The sequence below is a fragment of the Mya arenaria genome, chromosome 13 (genome assembly GCF_026914265.1).
Source record: "Mya arenaria isolate MELC-2E11 chromosome 13, ASM2691426v1".
Lineage (NCBI taxonomy): Eukaryota > Metazoa > Mollusca > Bivalvia > Myida > Myidae > Mya > Mya arenaria.
Window position 1 is genome coordinate 36,400,519 of NC_069134.1, and position 12,104 is coordinate 36,412,622.

The 12,104-nt window shown below is 33.9% G+C and overlaps 1 protein-coding gene across 8 annotated transcripts in view; it reads left to right on the plus strand.

Moving 5' to 3' along the window:
- The window catches only part of LOC128213707 (protein patched homolog 2-like), a 40,266-nt gene extending 32,355 nt beyond the window's left edge, over positions 1-7,911 (plus strand). For 7 of the 8 annotated variants that reach the window (XM_052919726.1, XM_052919728.1, XM_052919724.1 and 4 more), the window contains 8 exons: positions 157-462; positions 940-1,058; positions 2,566-2,727; positions 3,244-3,369; positions 3,554-3,698; positions 3,983-4,104; positions 4,606-4,956; positions 5,763-7,911. In XM_052919726.1, the coding sequence (XP_052775686.1) occupies positions 157-462; positions 940-1,058; positions 2,566-2,727; positions 3,244-3,369; positions 3,554-3,698; positions 3,983-4,104; positions 4,606-4,956; positions 5,763-5,837 (1,406 nt within the window). In that variant the 3' untranslated portion in view covers positions 5,838-7,911. Of the gene's footprint in view, positions 1-156; positions 463-939; positions 1,059-2,565; positions 2,728-3,243; positions 3,370-3,553; positions 3,699-3,982; positions 4,105-4,605; positions 4,957-5,171 lie in introns of all 8 variants that reach the window. The other variant, XM_052919729.1, reaches the window with a different exon arrangement.
- Positions 7,912-12,104: the final 4,193 nt, after the last annotated feature.

Sequence of the window (12,104 nt, forward strand, 5' to 3'; positions counted from 1 at the left end):
AATTTGCATATTATCAAGTACATTAACGTACTATGTACGCACTTCCGCCTATAGCGGAATATTACAGTAATTAACATGTCTTGGTTCAAACGTCTGGTAATGTACAGACTCTTCAACTACATAGGTAATGATAATTATGTTTCCCTTATAATACAGATGAAATGAATTACGAAGATAATTTGGACAATCTTCGCACTCTCTATGAAAAAGTTAAATCCACGCCAACTGTACAATCATCGACTGTTGACTTTTGGCTAGCCAGTTTTTTGCAATGGCAGAACACCTCAGCATCCATGTCCTTCGTGCCAACCATGACTGATAGTTCTGCAATAAAAAACGGGAGCATGGCTGGAAATTTGGATGGTTCAAACACGAACATTTCTTTGGGCGGAAAAGACACCGATGCCTTGAAAGCTCAATATGCTGTTCAGATGGGAAATGATTCCAAGTCGCCTTTAACAGGTACAGAAATTACTTCGAATTAGGTGTGTTCTATACAAACAATCTTTAAATTAGGTTGTCCGGTTAGCTCAGTGGCTAGTGCACTCGCTTCTTACCAAGGTGACTCGGGTTCGATTCCCGGCCTTGGCGCATGTGAGTTTTGTTAGTGGTCACCAAGCTGGACAACTGGGTTGTCTCCGGGTACTTCGGTTTCCCCGACAACACAAGACCACATTATCGCGCAACATAGTGCTAACGAGAGTGACTTAGTATAAGCTATCACCTCTTCCTTCACAATCGTTGTAAAATATATAATGTTTAAACTAATGTATATCGCGTCAACAATCAATTTTTAAACATAATAAGAAATAAGGGTTGCAAGATCGAATTTTTTTTTTTGATATGGTCTAAATCGGTAATTAGTTCAAAATATACGAACTTATGTTATTATTTTTTAATTTTAACGTCTTCATTCAACCGACTCGAACTTCTTTCCAGACACGAGCTTTGGCCAAAACTTCCTGTCCAAGCTGCTGTATTTCATGACAACAAACAACGGGAGAGTGTATTGGAGATACCTCAAGTTTGACAACATGAAACAACCAACCAGAATAATGGTAAAATAACTGGCCGATTTCTATAAAACAGATGTTAACATACCTTGCAGAAGAACAGCAACCTTTGTTACACATCATTCCAGCTATAAGCGTTACATTATTAACTATTCAGTGGCAATCCTGTTGTATTTGCTTTATTTAGAACAATTGATTACCTTGCAGAAAAACAACAACGCATGCCACACCTTATTTTAGCTATAAGCGTTGTATTTTAAACTTTACAGTGGCAGTCCTGTTATATTTTTGTATCGCTTAAAAATTGATTTGTGTTCATCAGTCTCAATAAAATGATTGAATAATGTAGCTAATCGATGCTCTTCTTCAGACTGTCACTATTTTACCACAGTTATTCGTTTGGAACGAACTCTTACTTATGGTGTCATATGACCTGTAAACATTTAGTGATATTTAACCTAAAACGTTTATTGTTTTCTTCAGATTTATCAAAGGTGTCATTCCCACCAACGATCTAGCATAACATGACTATGAATTACTGCAGTTTAACAATGTCAGAAAATATTATCGAAATGTCTGAATATCTGTAGGTAAAACAACTTAAATCTCAACACAGTGATCCGGTTCACTGATCACAACTATGTACAGTTAAAAGGGACTGTACTCCTGACCCCTTCAAATGACTGAAGTGTTGGTCAGTGAACCGGCTCGCTGTGTTGACTTTTAAGTTGTTTAACTTTTAGATATTTAGGCATTCCGAGATTGTCTGACATGGTTAAACTGCAGTTATGTTTTCTATTTCATTACATTACATGCGAAACATAAATAATTTATTATTTACCTAAATTCACCTTAAGGATAATAATATAAAAAGAAGACAATGTAGGTGTGCCACAGACGGGATACTTTAATCAGAAATACACTCACATTCAAAGCAAATAGTTCCAAAAAAAAAAAAATGCGCCAACAAAATACACCTGGCTTCAATGTTCTTATACACAAATCATGCTCAGACTCAACATCACTTGCACTGCCATGGTAACAGAAAATTACCAAACTGGAAAGATAAATATGCATGAGACAGTATTCAAAAATAATGTACGCAACATATATTCTAAGTAAAAACATCCATAGTAAATGAAAATTTGGAAGAAGTTTATATTATCCCGTCTGAGCGTCGAATGACCAATTCAATACTTTAGAAGCACGAGGAAACTACTATTTTACGCACGAGTAACCAAATCTATACCTAATAGTACTCTTATAATCCTATACCGCAGATTTAATAAATACATTTATTCATAGTGTTTATGCAAGATCGTTAGCAGGAGTGACCCATTTGTTAAATCTGAAGATTTTTTTTTATTTTAGATTCATAGATGTCATTAATGTTTACACGTCGTATGACACCAAAGCAGGAGTTCATTCCACTGAAAGTGCTGTGTATTGTACATGGTAGTGAAAAGTGGCATACAAAAAGAAACAGATAGAACCTTTTAGCTTTCATCTCTCGGTATGTATCTTTAACCTGTACATTTTCTCTATATTGCAGGCATCAGTGTTGACTTTCCGGCATGTAAAATGTACGACGTCTGTGTGTAATATCGCGGCGATGGAGGATATGAGAGAGCTCGTGGACAACTACCGGTTCATTGGCGGAGGACGTTGCTTTGTCTACTCCCATCCACAGTACATGTTCAACGAAACAAATAAGGTCCAATGGCTGAATGATTTTAAACTCGAAACAAATATCGCATCATTATAATGTCATTTAGTCCTAACGCTCCATGTTACATGAATGGTGATTTATTAAAATCATGATAATGAATGGTACTCAAATTTTTACATGGCGATTCAGAGTACCTGGGCCGTATTAGGATGTAACATAATCTTTTTTTCCATAATATTTGATATTAAACGGTAATTTGTGAAATGGCGTTATTCAGAAAAGAATCGAGTATTTACAATTGTTTTATTTTTTAACGCATTAGTTTCTGTAAATTATTTTATTGGGAATACACTCGGCACAACTCTACAAACACTATGGAAAAGGTTAAAGTTAGGCAAATGCTAGATCTTACTAGTAACTTATTTTAAGGGGCGTCTGTAATAAGTAACTAATTACGTTTTAGTATCATTTTATTTCTGAATTTATCATGCGTCCAGAGTTTGCTCAATGTTGTACATATTCAATTGAGCATAACATAATTACGCTTATTTGTTTTTGTAGGTTTTGAAACTGGAGCTGTACAGGAATCTAGCCCTGGCGGCTGTGTGTGTCTTTGTTGTTACCCTCATCCTCATTGCCAACTTCTGGGCGAGCATTCTGGTGTTTGTTTGTGTCGTATTTACCGTGGTAAGAATATGGGAGTTTATTACACATACAATTTGAATGTTACTTGAGTTGAATAAAAAGTTATCTTTGTTATTTTTAGCGCTAGTTTTGCATTAATCATACTGATCCTGTGTTCATAGGATTGTTTTCTCTGTCATCTTAGAAGCTTCTGAACTGTCCTTAAATAACGTTCTTGTTTAACTAGGTGGACGTAGCAGGGACGATGCAGTTTTGGGACATATCAATCGACACTGCGTCAAGTGTACTTCTCATTCTTTGTTTTGGACTCGCCGTGGACTATTCTGCACATGTTGGACACACTTTTATGACACACACAGGCTCTAGAAATGGTAGGCGCAGCAACGTGGAAATTAGATACATGATTACATACCAATTCCTCAATCCCTGTTGCACTAGTTAAATTATGTTTTTTAGCTTTGCAAAATCTATGCTAAGTACATTGGTATTTTCAAACATAGGGCATTCTTAATGTTTCTTAACAAAGCGTAAACGTTTGTTTAATTATACAAATGCCTAATACTTGATCTGAAAAAGTAATGATATGTAATGTTTCCTTAGCTTTGAAATTATTTTCCAATTGAAGTCTTTAATAAGCCAAGTTTTCTTATTCCAGAGCGGACGAAGAAGACGCTGGTTCACATTGGTCCAGCAGTATTTAGCGGAGGTTTTAGCACCTTCCTCGCGTTCCTCCTTCTTGTCAATAGCATCAGTTATGGTTTCACGCTTTTCTTTAGGGTAAGTTCAATATTATAGAGCGTTATTTACTTGTTTATGCGTTCTCTTAAAATTGAAAATGAGAACTTTAATCTGAGCCAAACCTTACTCCTTTGGCCAAACATGATAACAATGGTAATGTTTCAGTCGACATGTATGCACTGTGTTGTTTGCGGAGTTTTGTGCTGTTGTTCCATGTTTCTTGTATATAATTTTTGTTTTGTTTTCGTGTTCTATGTCTTTGGCGTTTACCCTGTGCCATTAAACGGGGTTTATTTTAAAATTTTGGCTACTGAGCTTGTTTCTGTAGTTTTTCATACAAATAAAAATATGTGTAAGTAAGTTTAATAAAAAGGTACACCAATTTATAATGGTCTTCAAAATGTGCTAGTTTTGAAATTTGTAATTACTGTTTCCATTTGGACATGAAATGAAACTGAATATTATATTTCTGTTTTTACGTTATAAAAGGATTCGATCTTGATCACTTCATGTAGATGCATATCGTCCTCTATTTTTCAGATATTTACAACTGTTGTGATATTTGGTTTATTCCACGGGCTTGTGTTCCTACCGGTGATACTCAGTATTCTTGGACCAGACCCATATGACACGAACTTTCTCTCTCCGTTGGACACAGATCCGACGAATAAAGAGTTAAATGTAGATTATGAACTGTATGTGCATCGTACAAACGATGACAAACTCATTCATTGGACTGAAATGCAGCCGCTGAAACAAAATGGCAACGCAAATGGTGATATTTTTAACAGTGATTTTCCTCCTATACAAAATGGAGATTTGTGCAATACTGTGGGACATGTTCCATATGAAGAATCAAACAATGTCAATGGGCATCATCAAAATCCAAGGGTAAGATTTATATAGCTTCTAAAAAAGATTCAAATGAAATTTAACTGGTCTTGTTAAGAAATTTATGTAAAACAATCGCGACCTAGACGGTTTTTGCATGTACACTGAAGGTCAATACGTATTTCCACAAACCAGAATTTCCCAAAAACTTCCATAATTATATTTATATTTTTTGTTTAATCATTATATTTTATTTATTTTTACTTTTTTTACAGGTTATCAGTTCTTAACAAATTACACACTGAAGGAAAGATGAGAGATACATGTACACATTTATGATGCACAATATGGAAAACATTCATGCAGTTTCTAGAATTCATGCTTTCAAAACTGGAAGTTTTCCATAGTTGGGTCTCCCATAGATGACTGTAAAGCTGACCGGAATAGCATTGTCTTTGAAAATGTGTCTTTTAAAAGATAAAAGTTGGTGTAATCAAAAATGGGTACATCTGAACAGATCCATTTATCTTTTATAGCTTTCAGAGTTTTATTTGTTTATTAAGTATAGTTTATTAGCAGTAGCTAGATGAAATCTAGAAATACATGGCAAACAAAAGGAAATATCAGTTTGTGGAAATACTTATGGACGGCGTATGACATGTAGTCCAAGCAGCATTTAAGCTAAAAATCAAATTCAGAGGAATTCTAGAACCTTTGCCAACAGGCCACTTCATCAAATCTGATGGATTCGATATTCGTTAAAGGCAAACTTACTTCATAGCATATTTTCTTATCAAGATAACAATGCCCAAACGTCATCAGCATTTTAAATAATTGACATAGAATGTTGTGTTCCTATTATCCAGTATTCCGGCTCTTATTACGAACAACTATCAAACGGATCCCTGGTACAGATCCCTTACTCTCAAAGAGCTACCTAGCCGCGCAACAAATCCTCAGAACGGCAATGAAAAATACGGCAATATTTTCATATATATAAAAACGGATACCTGGTACAGATCCCTTACTCTCAAAGTGCTACCACCTGCCCGCGCAACAAATCCGCAAAACGTCAATGGAAGATAGGGCACAGTTTTCATATGTCTAAATGAACAAAGATACAACTGATTCAAGGATAGTCAGAAGTGTTGCAGCATCACAGCCCCTGAATACAGCATCGTGGAATATGACATATCTGTAGGGAACAAGGATTAACAAAACCAATGAAGAACAACAGGGGCGGTATTCATAAAACTTCTTTAGTCATTTCCAAATTTAAGTCAATTTCTTAAAATTGTCATAGTCAAATGAAAAAAAATGTATAAGTGTTTTTAACATTATAGTATGTTTTTTTTTCAGCAAGGTCCATAGAAATGATGCTTATTTTTATTTCATATCACAAAAGAGATATTAAAATACGGAAAGTGATCTAAGTTATGAAATGGCTTAAGAATTTTTATAAATACCGAATAAGTTTGTCAAGAGGGCATTGACACATTTGGAATAGTGTTGTATTTCATGACATACAAGTCGGAAACGCAAGGCCTAACAACTTGTCGCGATGATTTTTAACGTGAAAAATTCTCTACCTTTACTTGAGAGCATCCTTAATCCATTAAATTTGCAATCATTTTTGATATTGAATTACAAAATATAATTTGATTATTTGTCAACTGACTATTTGATTTACAACGGGCGAATTGTGAATTTGTGTATATTAATATGTATTGATTGAATGTTTCGACTATGTGTCTCATTTGTCTAAATATTATGACTGTGCCATTTCATTTATTCAGTCATGTTGTCACACGTACAATTCCATTGCCATTTTAAGAGTTTGATTTACAATGCAAATAACAATAGTCAAGAAATAAACTGCTATTTTATTTTAGACAATATATTGAAACTATTCAATTTACTTACTATAAGCATGTATATTTTGTTTAATAAAATAAGCATGCTACTACAGTGATTTTTCTTTACATTACACCTTGAAAAATAATTATTTCGGAGACGAAACTAGAAAAAAAATATGTTCGAACACAATAATGAATAAGTTTAAAAAACTGCTAGATTTTTGTTTTTGTGGAATATTGTGTAATGTTGACACTTTGATCTTTTTTTATAATGCATTAAAATGTTAATTCTGTGCAATTTTAATATTAAATATTTTTTTGGTATTATATCCCATATTATTTATTTTTCTCTTTGTTTTCACTTAAGTATTAGTCTTTCACATGCCATTATTTATAATTCATAACATTATAAAATTAATTTGCATTTTATTGTTACATAGTGTTATATATATATATCGATATATTTCAAATTAAATGCACAACTCGATGCAAACAAAGTTGTGTGCGGTTCACATTCTGTAGACAAAAAGGTTTCCTCTAAAAAAATCGTTTAGATTTTGATATATACTGTTAAAAATGGAGGCTGATTTAATCATAGGAAATTTCTTATTAATAAAGACTTTAAAATTAACCCAAACCCTTAATCATATGAAGCAAAATCCGGTTTAACACATTTAGTCATTCTTTTTAACAATTGAATCAGAAATATCATCAACTACCTTAGTTCTACAGTATATGACACACACACAGAAATTCATTATGACATCATTGTTTGATGATAATCTGTATAACACATGTTCAGTGCCGTTTGCTCTGACAAACGTGACCGCGACTGTCCTTACCGATTTTAAACCTTATACCCATACACATCAAAGTCATTGACAGTTGAATGATGCTGAAGAGAGTGCTTCAAACACAAAAAACTTTTATCATTGTTATTTTTCTACAAGATACATAGCTTGCAACATAGCAACATATTTAAAAAAAATATGTCATTTCAAACATGGAGATGTACTTGTGCTATGTCTTCTTTGGATTGAGTCGTTTTTTGCATACTTGTTTTATATGTGATTTTCTGCAAAAAGTTGTTACTTTCTGTATCAAAATTTGTTTTATTGTACTAATAAAAAGATATCAAAACGTACTCAATTAAATGATGTTGTTACACTTAATTATTCAGTTATTACGCTGATTTATATTTAAAATAGTATATATTAAATTGACATAAGCTTTATGTAATGTTGTTATGCCCCCAAAGGTTGGCATATTAAAATCGCACCGTCCGTCAGTCCGTCCGTGTGTTTGGCTCAACTTCTCGTGTCCTGGCTGTAACTTTCTCTTGTATGGACAGATTTTAAAATAACTTGCCAAATGTGTTCCACATACCAAGACGACGTGTCGCGTGTCCCAACCTCTGAAGTCAAGGTCACACTTAGTGTTTGAATACAATGGAATGCTGCATAAAAGGCCATATACTAGTATAAGTGGTTGTTTCGGACTGTACTTTTTTCATGTATGAACAGTTTTAATATAACTTGCCAGATGTGTTTGTTTACTATGGAATGCTGCATATGAGGACATAGAGTATAGTTGGTTGTGTCCGGGATGTAACTTGCTCTTGTATGGACATGTTTTAAAATAATTTGCAAATGTTTTCGACATATCAAGACGACGTGTCCCTACCTCTAAGGTCAAGGTCACACTTAGTGGGTGTGTGTTAACGATTGAATGCTGCATATAAGGACATACGAGGAGTGTAGGTTTTCAAGTATGTGTGGTATTCTTTATGTTCAGAGGCAATTTAAAATAACTTGCCGTATGTATTTGACAAGTAAAGACAATGTCGCATTTGCAATAACCACTCTGTATTATTGTCAAGCATAGACGAGTTTCAATCCTATGGCACAGATGTTTGGCAAATTAAGGCGACAGGTAGTGCACTAAGAACCCTCTCTATAGTTTTACTTAGTACATATAGTTTGAGGTTTTGACATTCAGATCTACATTTGTGTTTATGATACACTGTTATTAAGTCATTTCAGTACGGTTGAACTCCGATCATTTCATGATCCGATATTTAATGTACTGGAATTGTTCCAAGGTCAATGCCACATTCGGGGGCTTTCCCCACATACTGTGACATTTTTTTTTTTTTTTACTTTTTATGAGATGTTGTTTTTATAATGTTAATCGTTAGACTAAATGTTGCCGATTTACAAATACGCTTCTCATTGGGGTATTTCTTGCTGATATTAGTTCATAACAGGAACTACTGAAAAAACATTATAGATAAAGTTATTTGTCATTCATAATTTTGTTCTGAAACGTATTTGGCATTATCTCAGTGCCAAACAAGCTTGTCTTTTATATGTTTTATTAGTATGGGGTCTCCAGGCATCCAAACATCACATGGTTGTATAGCGAATAATAGAGTATGAATGTCAGAACTGACTCCCTTTCTTTTGGTTATAGGAAAATTTTCCGATCCTTCAGCTAACTGAAATGTTTCCGAATCTTTAGTATATTAATGATCCCGTTCATTAAGTTTACTGTAATGCTCCAGTTTTTGCTTTACTGAAATGTTCTCCTCTCATTAGCTTACGGAAATGTTTCTGATCCTAATATGTGCGCTGTAATGCTCCCGTGTTTTGCTTTACTGAAATGTTCCCCTCTCATTAGTTTACGGAAATGTTTCTGATCCTAATAAGTGCGCTGTAATGCTCCCGTGTTTTGCTTCACTGAAATGTTTCTGATCCCTAAGTGCGCTGTTATGCTCCCGTGTTTTGCATTACTGAATTGTTTCCTCTCATTAGTTTACCGAACTATTTCTGATCCTTAAGGGTGCTGTAATGCTCCAGTGTTTTGCTTTACTGAAATGTTTCCCTCTCATTAGTTTACCGAACTATTTCTGATCCTTTAGGGCGCTGTAATGCTCCCGTTTCTTTGCTTTACTGAAATCTTTACCCTTTTTATTTTACTAAAACATTTCCGAACCTTAAGTTTGTACGTATATATTTTACAATGATATAATTATTCAGTTATGATAACCAAGTCCTCTCGTTCTCCCGATGTTGCGCAAGAGTATGGTCATTTGTTGTTGGGGAAACCGTAGTACCTAATTAATTCCCACTTGTCCGGCTTGGTGACTAACCAAACTCACCGAACCTTTGGGCTACTGAAATGTTCCGTTCCATTGGTTAACTGTTTCCGATCCTTTGATTTACGGAAATAATCTGCCGATCTGGTACTTCGTTCCACTTCCACGATGAAATTTAATTACCTCTGAACCGAAAACACGGTTGTTAGTGTTCGTTAAACTTGTTTGGGTGGCCTTTTATTGACACTTCTCCGACGAGGTTTATGTTTCAACTCTTGTTATATGAAATATTGTTCAATATTCTACAATTGTTTAAAATCATGACACAAGCACGGCTAGATACTGCCCATTTTAATTAACTGCGATGTGAATATAGTCGTAGTTGACTATCAAACAACAGGACAACTTGAACATTAAATGCCTTTTTTTAATTAAGGTACATTGACTTTAAAACCATATTGAAACCTTAATAAAGAAATGACGAATTATAATATTTAAACAATTGCATTTACTAAGACAATATAATTCATAGTTTGTTTGTACTAAAAAAATTGAATCATTTCAATGAGACGGTTATTTTAAAAAATATCAACTCATGCCCATTTGGGAAGTTAAGGTTTAAACATATTTTATTGCATGACGATACATTTACACAATATAATATGAAGATAACAAAGAAACAGAAACAGTGCAATAAAACAAAACTTACGTTCATATAAAAAGGACATGCAAATGGATTGGGCCACGAATTTTTCCAACATCAGTTACGGCCATTTCCACAAAATATTGGAAGTATTTATGTTATTACTAGGAATGAATAAGACTTTATGGTCCAGTGTTCATGTTCCCACTGTGAGTTTAAACGAGCACCAAAAAAATAAAAAATAAAAGTTTGTTCACAATATTCCAACTTTATTTCAGTTTCTAAAGTGTCTTTGTTGTGTTATTCCTACTTAGAACTGAGGTATACATCTTTGAATATAACATATACAATTCTGGTGTATTCTTTTGATTATTTTCAGTTTAATTTTATCCATTGTTAGACACTGCTAATATTTATCAGCGTCAATCAATTCTAGTTCAGCTATTTTCTTTTGTATGTATCTTATGTCAGGTTCTAGGTTATCATAAGCAGAGGGGTAACTGGAATTCAGCTCTTCGAGATTCTATCCTGAGATGACATGTCAATGGTTTAGGAATAGATCAAAATATATTCTTTGTAAATGGTTATCATTTTATACTATATGAGTCTGGTACATGTGGTCACACTTGTGTTCGTGGTTTATCAAAGCATTAAATTCATCAAGATATCTTCTGTATAATTTATCTAACTCTTCAAATAAAAACAGTTTAACCATTATAGAAACACACAAAACACATCAGAGATCGTGCGAACATATTCATTAATAAAAATAATATAATTTGAAACTTTAAATAATAAATGAGTCATATGAAAACACACATGAAAAACCCTTGGTGCTGTATTGATAAAGCATCTTTAATAGTGAACATTTTCAACTGAGTGAACAGAATGCCTTTTTTTCTAAGTTTAATTTAAAGACAACTATCAAGTGATACAAATAAGCAAGAGAAAGATCCAAATTATGAAAGCATATGAATAAGTTTTATGAGAATTTGAGGGTATTTATTATATTCGTTACAAAACATTTAACCCTTGAGCTTTAATTTGTGATATGATATTAAGACCTGAGTTTTTTTGTGTCGCCTGAAAAGGCGACATATAGGGGTTACTTTTGTCTGCGGCGGCGGTGGCGGCGGCTGCGGCGGCGATCGCGTCCCGTTTTCGCTTGTCCGGGGCATATCTCGTAAACTTTTAGTGGTATCAACTTGAAATTTCATATGTAGATAGATTTCGTTGAGGGCAAGTGCAAACCACAAACACTGTTACTCTTGCTTCCATATTTTAGGAGTAATTGCCCTTTGTTAATTTTCATGCTTAAAGTTTTGTCCGGGGCATATCTTGTATAATATAAGAGTTATCAACTTTAAACTTCATATTTAGATAGATCTCATGAAGAGAAAGTGTAGTGTACATCAACAGTAACTCTTGCTTATTTAGTTTAAGAGTAATTGCCCTTTGTTAATGTTCATGCTTCAAGTTTTGTCCGGGGCTTATCTTGAAGAATATAAAAGTTATCGACTTGAAACTTCATACTATTTAGATAGATCTCATGGAGGGCAAGTGCAGTGCACAAGAACCGTAACTCCTCTTGCATCTATATGTTAAGAGTTAT